General features: G+C 42.7%; 2 protein-coding genes across 2 annotated transcripts in view; both read right to left on the bottom strand.

Moving 5' to 3' along the window:
- The window catches only part of Slc35f2 (solute carrier family 35 member F2), a 136,096-nt gene that overhangs the window by 81,420 nt on the left and 40,318 nt on the right, over positions 1-14,358 (bottom strand). The gene's annotated exons all lie outside the window — the stretch shown is intronic.
- Positions 6,497-6,855, bottom strand: LOC101835150 (ATP synthase subunit e, mitochondrial-like). The gene has a single exon (XM_005069543.3). It carries the CDS (start codon positions 6,823-6,825, stop codon positions 6,616-6,618), a length of 210 nt encoding a protein of 69 aa, XP_005069600.1. The 5' UTR covers positions 6,826-6,855; the 3' UTR covers positions 6,497-6,615.

Raw genomic sequence — 14,358 nt, 5'->3', positions numbered from 1 at the left:
TTAAAAACAGACTCCATAATAGTCCAAAGGGGAAGACTGATGAAGGGAGAAATGGGAAAGTACAGTTTTGTTTTTGTGGTTTTAAAAGTCAACTTCTTCTCTAAGACTTGAAAAGGGGGAAAGGTTGCACAGCTAGTAAATGAGATCACTGGCATTTGGAGGCCAAGTACCAAAAGGCGCCTGTCTGCAAATTCCATGTTCTTTTTTTAAATTTATTTATTTAGTATGCATATAGTGTTCTCTCTTCATGTGTCCCTGCATGCCATAAGAGGGCACCAGATCTCAGTACAGATGGTTGTGAGCAACCATATGGTTGCTGGGAATTGAAGTCAGCAACTTCTGGAAGACCAGCTAGTGTTCTTAACCACTGAGCCATCTCTCCAGCCCCAAACTCCATGTTCCTTTTTTTCCCAAGACAGGGTTTCTCCATAGCTTCGGAGGCTGTCCTGGAACTAGTTCTTGTAGACCAGGCTAGTCTTGAACTAGAGATCCACCTGCCTCTGCCTCCAGAGTGCTGGGATTAAAGGCAAGTGCCACCACCGCCTGGCTATGCTAATTTCTCTTTTTTTTTTTCCAAACTCCATGTTCTTTTTTTTTTTTACGAGACAGGGTTTCTCTGTTTTGGAGGCTGTCGGTCCAGCCTGGCCTCGAACTCACAGAGATCCGCCTGCCTCTGCCTCCGGAGTGCTGGGATTAAAGGCGTGCGCCACCACCGCCCGGCCAAACTCCATGTTCTTAATTACCCTATTTTCTGCCTTTGAATAAGGACAGTTTGGCTGGGCCAAGTGGCACACACCTGTAATGCCAAGGCACAGGCAGGCAGATCTCTGTGTTCCAGGCCAGCCTGGTCTACATAATGAGAGCCTGTCTCAAAATTAGTTAAATGATTTATTGATGAATTAATTAATTAATGACAGTTGGATGTAATCATCTGAAAACCCTAGTTAGGATATCTACATATCTAGCTCAGTTACTACCAAAGGCAATGCAGATGCCTGGGGTCTGGCCCAACATGTGAGACCATGCAGGTGCCTGAGGGCCCATGCAAATCATGTGTTGGACCATGTGTTGAAGTAGGAGGGCTTTGCTGAGCTGGTCCTGCCCCTTAGTGGCCCAGGGAGAGCTGCCCTCCCCACTAGAGAGCTGACCCCATCCTGCACCTGGCCTAGGATAATGGACCCTGAAGACCCTGTCATGGGAAAGCTAGCCACACCTCTTAGGAGAGCTGCCCGAAACACACACTTGGGAAAGATGGCCCCACCCCCTCACCTGAGGGAAGTGGTCCCAGCGCCACACTGACCAATTCAACAGCCAGATACACATCCAGAACTTTGAACTAACACACCCCGACATCTACCTGCTAGAGTGTGTGAAGGGACTGAACCTGCAGAACCGTGGTGGAAGGGGCTACATGAGGGGCAACAGGGGACATCCAGGGAGTCTCTGTGCCGGGTCCAGTGCTGAGGGTATGCTGAAGGCCAGAGTCCTTGAACCTGACCAACAACACGTTATGCAATGCACGCTTGCAAGGACAGCTGTTGGATGAAAGGGTATACTGCATGATACACGGCAGCTCCCAGTACCACTAAGATGAAAGAAGAGACAACGGCGAGGCAAAGATGGAGGAGCAAAGTGCTTTGTTTTTAGTTTTTGATTTTCCTTGCTATTGTTGTTTTGTTTTGTTTGCATGCTTGTTTATTTTTGCTGGTTTGTTTGCTTTTTAATTGAAATTGATATTCTTATTTGTATTTTTAATTATTTGTTCAATATTATCATTTCTTTTTATCTTATTTTTATTATTTCTTTTTTAGTTTTCTTTTTCGGGGACACTACAAAGGTGAGGGGCAGATGTGGAGGAACTGGGAATCAATAAAAAATAAAAAGATAAAAAGTCTACATACCTTTCTCCAGACACTTCTTACAGAAGTTGTCCTAAACTAAGGGTGACTCTAAGGTACTGGCCACCAACCTTCCACTTGTCTCTTCATCCACATTTAAGTACTGAATACTTAGATCTATCAGAGGCAAGGGACTGAACTAGCTCTGTAATACCAAGCTGGCCTTGAACTCACAGAAATCCTCCTGCCTCTGCCTCCTGAGTGCTGGGATTAAAGATGTGCGCTACCACCACCACCCCCATAAAACTAATTTCTTAATGTCTTTGTAGAGTAAAACCATAGGTTTGGAACTAGAGTAAAATTCGCCTCTACTTCCACAATTTAGAAGTTTCAAAAACAGCTTCCTCTAATGATCATGAAATTCACTGCAATGATTTATACCTTAAGCTCTGGGTTATTTAATTTCCAATGATGGGAAAAGTGAGGTAAGGGAAATGAGAGTGATCAATCACTAAGTTCACCACCCTCAGCAAAATTGTCAAGGCGATAGGTGAAAACTGCCTGTCATTGATTTACATTTAGTCTCTATGATTACTAGTGCAGCTGAGCACTTTTTCAGCACTCAATGGGCTTCTGTATGCTTTATTTGGGACATCCTCTCAGGTACGGAAGGTCTGTTGACATCACATAACACTCCGGGTTTTTCAAAATCGGACCTTTGTGGCATAATTCTGGCTTTGGATAGATGAATTACAGGCTCCTACCTACAAAATAACAAGAGTACCAGCAGCAAAAAGGCAGCATCTTGGGGGGGCTGGAGAGATGGCTCAGAGGTTAAGAGCACTGACTGCTCTTCCAGAGGTCATGAGTTCAATTCCCAGCAACCACATGGTGGCTCACAACCATCTGTAATGAGATCTGGTGCCCTCTGCTGGTGTGTAGACGTACATGGGGGCAGGGCGTTGTGTTCATAATAAATAAATCTTTAAAAAAAAAAAAAAGGCAGCATCTTGGACTGGAAGATGGTTCGGGAGTTAACAACACTGACTGCTCTCCCAAACAGACCACAGAACCTGGGTTCAGTTCCCAGACCCAACACGGCTACTCACAGACATCAAAACTCCACGATGCTCCTTCTGGGCACTTTATATACTGCATGAATATCAAGCACTTACATGCAGACAAAACAAAACACTGATACACACATTAATTAATTAAAATATTTTAAAAGAAAAACATAATGTTTTTGTTTTTCAAGACAGGGTTTCTTTGTGTAGCCTTGGCTAGCCTTGAACTCACAGAGATCTGACTGCCTCTGACTCTCGAGTGCTGGAATTACAGACATGTGCCACTACCACCCAGCTCAAATAAATACTTTTTAAAGAACAAAATCTTAAACATGAACTTATTAATATCATTTTACAATCACTGCATTTGTCACAGGGATATTTTACTGGCTCTTGTGATCTCAAGTCAAATATTTTCAGAGGAGACACAGAATTTAGTGTAAAATGCTTATTACAGGGAAATGTAAAGAATTTTCAAGAGTGAGAGTGGACCAGAGCTAAAGGAAGCATGCTAGTTACATTTCTCACTGCTATGAGCAATGAAGAAAAGCAGGCTTATTTTGGCTCGTGCTAGAGAGGATACTCCTTTACGGTGGGAAGGCATGATGGCAGGAATATGAGTCAGCAGGTCACAGCTTGTTCACAATCAGGAAGCAGACATGATGGATGAGGGTGTATCACTAACTTTCTTCTCCTTTGTAAATGTTTGTTTTTATGAGCCTCTAAAAATTATGTGTCTGTGTGGGGTGGGGGTGGGGGTGGGGTATGTGCGTATAATGGCCGGCATCCTCAGAGCCCAGAAGAGGCTGTCTCAGTCCCTAGAGCTGGAATTACAGGTGGTTGTGAGCCCCCAACATGGGTGATGGTGGCCAAATTCAGGTCCTCTGCAAGGATAGCTTGTATACTTAACCACCAAGCCATCTCTCCAGCCCCCATTCCCTCCTACATATTAGGTCTGGGACCCCAGCCCATGGAATGATACTGCCAACAAAAGGATAGGTTTAACCTCTAAGGAAGCATCCTCACAGGTTTGTCTCTGAGGTCATTCTAAACCCCATTAGGTTAGTCAAGAAAATTAACCATTACAACAAGGCATGATGGTGCAAGCCTGCCTGTAACCTCAGCATTTGGGAGGTAGAGAAAGGATGATAAGGAGTCCAAGAATATCCTTAGCTAAATACTGAGTTCAAGGCCAGCCTGGGTTACAGGAGATCCTGCTTAAAAACAAACAAACAAACAAACAAAACAAAACAAAAAGAACACCATCTTATAGACCATGAAGATGGCAGGCTTTGTTCTATTCCTTAATTGACTAGAGCAAGCTGCTCTTCCTGAGGGACTTTGTCCTACCCAGGTGATTGGCAGACCCATTTGATTTAACTCTTACAGACGGGCAATGGTAAGTCTTTGTTCTTTACCAGAAAGTCTCCTTCATAGGAGCGGCAGGTAAGGTTCAAAGGTAGAAAGCCTTCTGCTATCCAGTAAGCATAAAGTTTAGGGATTCTGGAACTGAGCTTGCAGAGTTATTTATTAACAACTTTCCAAGAAGAAGTTCAGGTGTCATGTCTCCTTCCAGTGGCAGAGAGATGACAGGGGCCCCATTCTGCTGGCCAGTGATCATAGTCCTCAGTTATAGACCTTTGCTTATGAGACAGAGGTCCAGTTGCCATGTCCTGAGAACATGTTAACACCTTACCTAGCTACCAAACACTGTTTTAGTCAGAGTTCTCTAGAGAAACAGAGCTAATACAATTAATGTGTGTGCATATTTATATCATATATATATATATACATATATATATATACAGGATTTACCAGAATTGTTCATAGGCTTTGATTATTTTATATATAAGCAGTATTATATATATCATATATACATATATATATATATGATTTATCAGTGTGGTTTACAGACTTCGATTATTATATATATATAAGCAGGATTGTATATATTATATATATATAAACAACGGCTTACAGGCTTTGATTTATGTGTGTATGTGAGAGAGAGATTTATCAGGGTGGTTAATAGGCTCTATTTCATATATATGTATATAAACAGGATTATAGGTATAGTATATATACAGGACTATATGTATTTTATACATATATAAAAATAGGATTTATCAGAGTGGTACCAGCTTTGAATTCATATATATATATATATATATATATATATGGTTTTATATATAATTTATCAGGGTGGCTTACAGGCTTTCGACCAGCTAGTCTGACAAATAGCTATCTCCTAAGAGAAGGTCGAAGAATCCAGCCATCGTTTGGTTCACAAGGCTGGATGTCTCAGCTGGTCTTCAGTCTACATCAGAATCCCAAAGAAGTCAGTTCTACGGGAATGAACTTGCCAGCAAGAGTGAAGGTGAGCAGGCAAAAGCTACTTCTTTCTTCCATGTCCTTTATATAGGCTGCCACTAGAAGGTATGGCCCAGATTTAATGTAAGTCTTCCTACCTTGTATGATCTCGATTTAGGGTGGGTTATCCTACCTCAGATGTTTCAATGAAGAAAAATCCCTCACAGGTATTCCAGCAGCTTGGGTATTAATTAATTCCAGATATAGTAAATGGATACCCAAGAATAGCCATCACATAATCCAACCTATATTTTCGATAAGAAACACATCTAGGGTTGGAAAGACGACTCAGGGCCTAAGAGCTCTGGCTGCTGGAGAAAAAGGGGAGCTCTAACTGCTCTTCCAGAGGACCCTGGTTCAATTCCCAGCAGGCACAGAGTGATTCACAACCATCTATAACTCCACAATGCCCTCTTCTGGCTTCCTTGGGCACTGCATTCATGCAGTGCAGAGATAAACATGCAGACAGAACATTCACACACATAAAATAAGAATATAAATCTTTTTAAAAAGTAAATAAGTATGAGCTCGGCATGGTGGCACAAGCCCTTACTCCCAGCGCTTGGGAGGCAGAGACAGGCAGATCTGTGAGTTTGAGGCCAGCCTGCTCTACAGAGCAAATTCCAGGACAGTCAGGGCTGTCTGGAAATAGATAGATAGATAGACAGACAGACAGACAGACAGACAGACAGACAGACAGACAGATAGGTTGGTAGGTAGGTAGGTAGGTAGATAAACGCATCTAAAAGACATCTGTTTAAATATTCTTACTTTGGAACCTTGGGATGCCTGCACTAATTAATACATTTACAATTCAATCCCTACACTTAAGGCTCAGGGAACATTGTAGAAGAGGGGTAGAAAGACTATAGGAGCCAGGGGACCAAGACAACTGCTGTGACAGTGTCGTCCAAAAAATAAATGACTGAAAGAGAAAGGACACAAGGAGGTGGAGGATGGGGTGGATCTGAGAGGAATTGGAGGGGAGTGAGGAGTGAATATGATCAAGATATGTTGTACGAAATTTTCTAAAATTAAACACATTATATGAAATACTCTTACATTTGAAAAACATAGACTAAAGTTTAATTTTGGGGGGGTTCGAGACAGGGTTTCTCTGTGGCTTTGGAGGCTGTACTAGAAGTCACTCTGTAGATCAGGTTAGTCTGGAACTCACAGAGATCCACCTGCATCTGCCTCCTGAGTGCTGGGATTAAAGGCATGCGCCACCACTGCCCGGCAAGTTTAATTTTCTTTTTTTTTTCCTTTTTTCTTTTTCCATCACACAACAAAGCTTTATTCATCCTCAGAGGCTAAAGAAAGGCAAGTTCATGGGCGCATCACTTGAGTATGGTGTCACCTTCTGCGAGATCTTTCTCAATCCGTTTCAGCTCATCTAGTCTCTTCTTTTCCTTCTCTGCCCCCCTCCTCTCCACTTCTGCCTGGTGTTTTAGGTAACTATAACGTTTAGCACCATAGACCATGCCGCGGACCAGGGCTGAGTATCTGCCAAGCTTGATGAGCGGAGAGACCTGAACTGGGAGCACCATCTTGTCCGTGACCTTCGCTCTGGAAGCTCAACTAAGTTTAATTTTCTTACCAGTTATAAACTCTACATGTTAACTGCTTGAGCTAACTACATGTATCTCATTTTGAATGGTTGGAATGTGTATTTAGTTTTACATGACTTAAAATTGCTCTGGGTGAAGTTACAAAAGTTAGGCTCCATTGTATATATCTTTGGGAATCTGAGACACTCTTTCATCCCATAGGGCACCCTGGAATGATGCATTTTTCCTCTCTAAAACTGCTCCATCCTTTCTAAGACATTTTCCTCTTTGAGAGAGGTTATCTATCCCAAGACAAAGGGACTATTCAATTTTATGGCTCTACCTTTAACTACACACCTGGCATTGAGATACCATTTAATTCATAATCTTTGTCTGAGAAAGATCATAATACTTACAGACATGTGATGGAATAGTTTACTCCCCTCGTTTATGCTCAGAGATGTCCCGAGGAAGGACCAAACTAGATGAAGGCTGGGCCTCATCCCTCCTCAGCTGTTGTTGCTAAAGTACACTCAGATAGAATGGCGCTGACCTACAGCAGGTGACAAGTGCATCTGCCTATTGACCTGCCCTCATTCTACCAAGGTTCGACTTACGTCTCCTTCTTTCTTATTCTACACAAGCATTAAAGTCTATATTTATAGTCACACATACAATTTAAATTCCAGGAGTAAAGCCCAGTGAGACAATTCAGTCAGTAAAAGCACCTTCGAAGTCTGAGGCCTGAGCTTAGTGACGGGAACATTCCTGGTGGGAGAAAAGTAATCCCCCACAAGACTACACACAAATTTAAAAATAAACACACAAATCTATTTTTTTAATTCAAGGTTAGAGATTGATACAAGGGATCAGAGGATAACAGTGTGGAGCATCCTCAAAAAAAAAACTGAAGAAATTATAATATGACCAAGTTCTGTCTTCTTGGGTGTACACCCTGTCTTGATTAGGGCTTCTATTGTTGTGATGAAACAACAGGACCAAAATCAACTTGGAGAGGAGAGGGTTGGGTTTGCTTACTCTTCCATATCACAGTCCACCACTGAGGTCAGTCAGGATAGAAACTCAAGGCAAGAACCTGGAGACAGCAGCTGTTGCAGAGGCCATGGAGTACTGCTTACTGGCTTGCTCCTCATTGTTGGTGAATAGAACGTTTGTTTAACTATGTAAAGATGTGTTGCATCTGTTCATGCTGCATTTAATTATGTAAAGATGTGTTGTTTTTGTTTCTGCTGCATTTGTTTAACTATGTAAAGATGTGTTGGTGTTTCATCTTGCCTGCCTATGGCACCTGCCTGATCTAATAAAAGCTGAGAAACAAAAAAGCTGAATGGCCACCTGACAGTAGTGACACACACCTTGGATCCCAGCACTTGGGAGGCAGAGGCAGATGGATCTCTGTGAATCTGATTCTGGCATGGTCTACAGAGTGAGTTCCAGGACAGCCAGGACTGTTACACAGAGAAATCTTGTCTCGAAAAACAAAAAACAAAACAAAACAAAAGCAAACAAGAAAACAAGGAAGGAAGGGAGGGAGGAAGGAAGGAAGGAAGGAAGGAAGGAAGGAAGGAAGGAAGGGAGAAAGGAAAAAGGAAGGAAGGAAAGAAGCTGAATGGCTAGTAGCTAGGCAGAGGAGGGAGAGCTGGTTGGTGGGCAGAGAGAAAAGGGGAGCCAGCTAACCAGCCCAGGGCCAGCCCAGCTGGAGGTGAGCCAGCCAGACATGGAGGAGGCAGAAAGCAGAATGAACAGCACAGTAGATGAGGTAAACGAGCCTCAGGTCAGCACAGAGATAAATAGAAATGGGTTAATTTAGAGAAAAAACTAGAAACAAGCCTAAATCTAAGGCTGAGCATTCATAATTAATAATAAGTCTCTGTGTCATGATTTGGGGGCTGGCCATCCAAAAAAGCCTGTTACACTTCATGGTTTGCTTAGCCTTCCTTCTTTCCTTCCTTCCTTCCTTTCTTTTGTTTTCATTTGTTTTTGGAGACAGGGTTTCTCTGTATTGTTTTGGAGACTGTCCTGGAACTCACTCTGTAGACCAGACTGGCCTTGAACTCACAGAGATCTGCCTGCCTCTGCCTCCTGAGTGTTGGGATTAAAGGCATGCGCCACCAATGTCTGACCTTAGCCTGCTTTCTTTTTTTTTTTTTTTTTTGGTTTTACGAGACAGGGTTTCTCTGTTTTGGAGTCTGTCGGTCCAGCCTGGCCTCGAACTCACAGAGATCCGCCTGCCTCTGCCTCCCGAGTGCTGGGATTAAAGGTGTGCGCCACCAACGCCCGGCTTAGCCTGCTTTCTTATAGCACCCAGGATTACTAGCCTGGAAGTGTCCCTACCTACAATGGGTTGGGCCCTTCCATTATCAATCAATAATTAAGAAAATGCCCTACAGGTTTGCCTGCAGCCAGATGTTTAAATTCGTATTTATTTAAATGATTCACACACACACAGACACACACACACACACACACACACACACACACACACATTTTGTCTGTATGCACACCAGAAGAGGGCATCAGATCTCCTACAGTTGTTAGTCACCATTTGTGGCTGCTGGAAAATGAACTCAGGACTTCTAGAAGAGCAGCCAGTATTCTTAACACTGAACCATCTCTGCAGTCAGGTCTTATGGAGGCATGTTTTCCATTGAGGTTCCTTCCTCTCAGATGACATTAGTTTGTGTCAAGTTGACATAAAAATGATCCACTACATATCCAAAGGACTCTTAAGCATACAATAGAGATACTTGTACATCCATGTTATTTACACAATAGCCAGAAAAAGGAACCAGCCTACATATCCATAAACAGATGAATGGATGGAGTAAATGTGATACACATACACAATGGAATTTTACAAAGTCAGAAAGAACAATGAAGTCATGACAATTGCAGGGAAAAAATGATCTGGAAAGCACTAAATAAAATAAGTCAGACACAAATTTTCTCTTATATGTGGAACCTAGATTTAAGTGTGGTGGTGGTGGTGTGTGTGTGTGAGAGAGAGAAAGAGAGAGAGAGAGAAGAAAATCTTCAGAAAACAATGACAATTTTCAGAAACACTGCAGAGAACATGAACACATATTCCAATCTGACTCTAATTCATGAGATTATTTTTGCTTCCTATATGTTGTAAACTCTAACAAGCTCTCTGTCAGACACTAGGTAGTTAGAGCTTTAGTTCTAGTTTCATCTGTCTCTGTGAGGAACAAGAGGTTACAATCACTTCACACAGATTCCTCAATGGCTTCTCTCCAAATTCTCAGTGGGAACCACTGCAGAAAGTTGCAGTTTTAACAGCAAATCCATGGCCAAGTTAACCCATGTACTTTAATGTATAAAAAGCCTCTAGAAAATGTTTTAAACAGTAAACAATACCGAGGGCTGACGGGTTGGCTCAATGAGTAAAGATTTGCCATATAAATCTGAGCACCTGAGTTCAATTCCTAGATCCCACAGGAGAGAACAGCCTCCCGGCATGCACATACCCACAAAATAATAAAGAAGCCAATAAATGTTTTGAAATAAAAAATACAACATGATGCCGAGCATTGGTGGTGTAAGCCTTTAATCCCAGCACTCAGGAGGCAGAGGCAGGCGGATATCTGTGAGTTCGAGCCCAGCCTGGGCTACAGAACGAGTTCCAGGACAGCCTCCAAAACAATACAGCGAAACCCTGTCTCAAAAAATAAAAATACAACATGAGGCTGGAGAGTTGCTCTTGTAGAGGACCCAGGCTTGATTCTCAGCACTCATTTGGTGGCTCACAGCCATTTGTAACTTCAGTTCCAGGAGATCTGACACCTTTTTCTAACCTCTGTGAGCCTGACATGTATTTGGTACTATACATAAACAAAGGCAAAACAGTGATACAATTTAGAAAATTAAATAAATTTAAAATATATATAATGGAAAGAACAGCATGTCTTGTATCAGTCAGCCTCTCCTGGCTAGGTTGTAGATGTAATCACACAAGGCCTGTTTCCAATACACACACACACACACACACACACACACACACACACACACACACACACCAGCCTCAGCTCCACCCACATTAGTGTTACAGCTATATGCTGTCATACCCACCTGGAGATCCAAACTCAGGTCCTTATTCAAGCAATAATCACTTACCTATAGAGCCATCTCCCTGGCTTTTCCACAACTGTCTTTGAAGGCAGTCCCCTGGTGACCTAAAGACTTTTCTATCACCTCCCAACAGTGCCAAGATGGGGACCAAAACTATAATACATAGAGTTCTGAGGTTCATTCAAGGTTTGGGTATAGCATGTATGAACACCTGTTCTGGGCAAAACCAACTAAATGATTTCTATAGAGAAATAGAAATCAGTTTGTTATGTGTCAAGACACCTAATAGGAATGCTACAACAGCTGTAGCCCAATGTCCTTCAGATGCCAGCAGCATTCCTACCTGTGGATTCTGCTGGAAGAAGAACAAGGGGCAGCAATAAGAGCAATAAAAGAAACCAACTCTATATCTTTTATCTTTGGTATAAGTATATTTATCTTTTTACCACCCTCTGAAGTTTGTGGTTTTTTGTTTGTTTGCTTGTTTTTGTTTGTTTGTCTATTTGTTTGTTTCAGATTTTTTTTCAAGACAGGGTTTCTCTGTATTGTTTTGGAGGCTGTTCTGGAACTCGCTCTGTAGACCAGGGCCTCGAACTCACAGAGATCTGCCTGTCTCTGCCTCCCAAGTGCTGGGATTAAAGGCATGCGCCACCACCTCATGGCTGAAGTTTGTATCTTAAAATACCAACTAACACAAACAGAATGAGTCTGGAATGTGGATTCAACAGCTGTGGGGAGACTATAAATACGTCTCTGAATACAGACCAGAGATTAAGGGAGGTCATATGGTTTGGGAAAGAGAGTAACTGAAGACCCTGGAAGTGAATGCAGTTGCCGGAAAAAGCCCAAAGAGAGGAAGGGGGAAGTGGAGAAGGGGAGGAGGTGACCGGTGAAGCTCCTGGGGATCAATGAAGGAAGAGTCATGAAGGGGAAAAGGAACAAAATGAGGAGACAATGCTTTGTGGAAGCCATAAATAAAAGTGATCTGTCTGTACTAAAGAAAAGCCAGCCATGTAACTGGAGTTTCTTGTCCTGCCTGGTCCCATGGCCACTTTGCCCCGAATAAACATACAAACACTTATATTAATTGTTAAACTCTTGACCGATGGCTAGGGCTTCTTATTGGCTAGCTTTCTCTTGATTATTAACCCATAACTATTAATCTATGTATTTCTACATGGCCTTATCTTACCAGAGAATGCCTGGCATGTCCTATCTTCCTGGTCTCTACATGGTGTCTCCTCGAGGTCTCTCTCTGACTACCTTTCCCAGAATTCTCCTTGACTCCTAGTCCTACCTATCTTCCTGCCTCTATTGGCCAAACAGTGTTTTATTCATCAACCAATAAGAAAACCATATGTACAGAAGGACATCCCCCATCACAGACGGGCTGGGTATGATGACACAAGCCTTTAGTCCCAGCACTTGGATGGCAGGGCAGGTGGATCTCTTTGAGTTCAAGGCCACCCTGATCTGCATAGTAAGTTCTAGGACAGGCAGGGATGCATAATAGAGAGATCCTGTCTTTATAAAAAAAGGAAGAAAGAGAAAAGAAAGGAGGTCCATTCACCAATAGTTGATGGGTATTGATTTGTTGATCTGGCACCACAGATCAACAAAGTCACATGGGAACAAGTATCTTTCTCCTTTTCCCACTACCATCTTTAGCATCTAGACCCTCACCTTTAAAATCACAAGATGGTTGTTATAATATATTCCAGGTAGGAAGGAAAAGGAAAGAAGAATGAAAAACAAGCAGCTGTGGAGATGGCTCAGTGGTTCAAAGCACTGGCCCCTTTTCCAGAGGACCCAGGTTCGATACCCAGCACCCACAGTTCAGCTTGAAACCTATTGCACTCTTCTTTCCTGTTTGTTTGTTTGGGGGGAGGATGAGACAGGGTTTCTCTGTGTAACAGCCCTAGTTGTCCTGGAACTCACTCTGAAGACCAGGCTGGTCTTGAACTCACAGAGATCCACCTGCCTCTGCCTCCTGAGTGTTGGAATTAAAGGCGTGTGCAAGTGCGCCACCATCACCTGGCTCTGTCACACTCTTCTTACTTCTGTCTGCACCAAGCCCCCAAATGGTTCACAGATGTAATGCAGACAAAACACCCATATCATGAAAAAGAGGAGGAGGGGAAAAATACACACAAGCAGGTTGCCATGTTCTTACATAAAGAAAAAAAATTATTTATGTCTCAGAGATCACAACTGTCACTTGGCTACCCTTAAATGGAGAGGTCTTCAGGGGTCAGGGAGAATGGTGGGGTCAGAGGTGAGGATGATAGGAAAGGGAAGCTGGGTTTGAGAATCAGGGGACCTCAGGGGGACTTATCTGAAGCAATTATGTCATGAATGTATGAGGTTCAGAAAGCGTATAAAGGCTTGTCAAAGATGGTCTTTGTGAATAAGAAATGAAGACAGATTGCTCTTTGGATATGTGAGAAGGAGCGCGATGGAGGGGCAAAGCCGAAGGTGCACCACAGAAAGGGTTCTGATTAGTTTTAGGGCTGTGACTACTCGAACACTTTTGTAGACCGAGGAGGAGAAACAACGGTATAAGGGGAGACAAGATACATACCACATAAAATAAAGACCCACTAATGGGAGTGAAATCCCCCTAAAGATGTATGACAGAGAAAAGGAAGTAAGGATGAGAAGCGATTGTTAAACGTATGCAAAAAAAGAACAAAATGGTTGGGGGAAACTATTGCAGTATTGAAGATGGAACCTAAGGCTGGCCAAGAGCGCCACCACTGAGCTGTAGAACTCTAGTCACAAATTTTGTCTTAATAATTGCACATCTTAAAGCTGTTGAACTTTGATTTGATCTTTCAAAGCTAAATCGGCCAATAACTTGCTGTGTAGCCGAGGATACTCTTAAACTTCCGATCCTCAAGCCTCCATGTGCAGAAATTATAGCCGTGGGCCACCACACCTGGTTTGTATGGAGCTGGAGACTGAACCCAGGGTTTCATGTTGCTAACCAACTCTACCAACTGAGCTACATCCCCAGGCAAGAAGAGAACTTTTGCATTAGCTATCATCAAACTTGAGGGAAGGTATGAGAACATAATAAGATCTCACCAAATTTTAAGTTCTGCTTCATTTAGTAGATCATTGACCAGACAAAAGAGGAGAGCAGCTTTGGCCGAGGAAAATGATGACTTGTCTGAGCTTCTCAACATTTCACCTTTTTCCCCGGCTGGAGGGCCCTACAGAGCACAAGACTAGAACTGGACGTTTCTCTTGTCTAGTCCTGAAAACGCTGTGGCAAAAAGCAACAGGCAGTCCTAAACAGAAACAGTCAGAACTAGGTCTGCAAATTCGTTTCCTTCAGCAGAAAGTCGCTAACTGAAGTCTTCTGAAAGCCAGGACACCACGAATCCACACACAGAAACACCACACAAACACCCACACAAA

This window comes from Mesocricetus auratus, unplaced genomic scaffold (genome assembly GCF_017639785.1).
Source record: "Mesocricetus auratus isolate SY011 unplaced genomic scaffold, BCM_Maur_2.0 Super-Scaffold_100022, whole genome shotgun sequence".
NCBI classification, from domain to species: Eukaryota; Metazoa; Chordata; class Mammalia; order Rodentia; family Cricetidae; genus Mesocricetus; species Mesocricetus auratus.
This window is presented reverse-complemented; position numbering and strand designations above follow the sequence as displayed.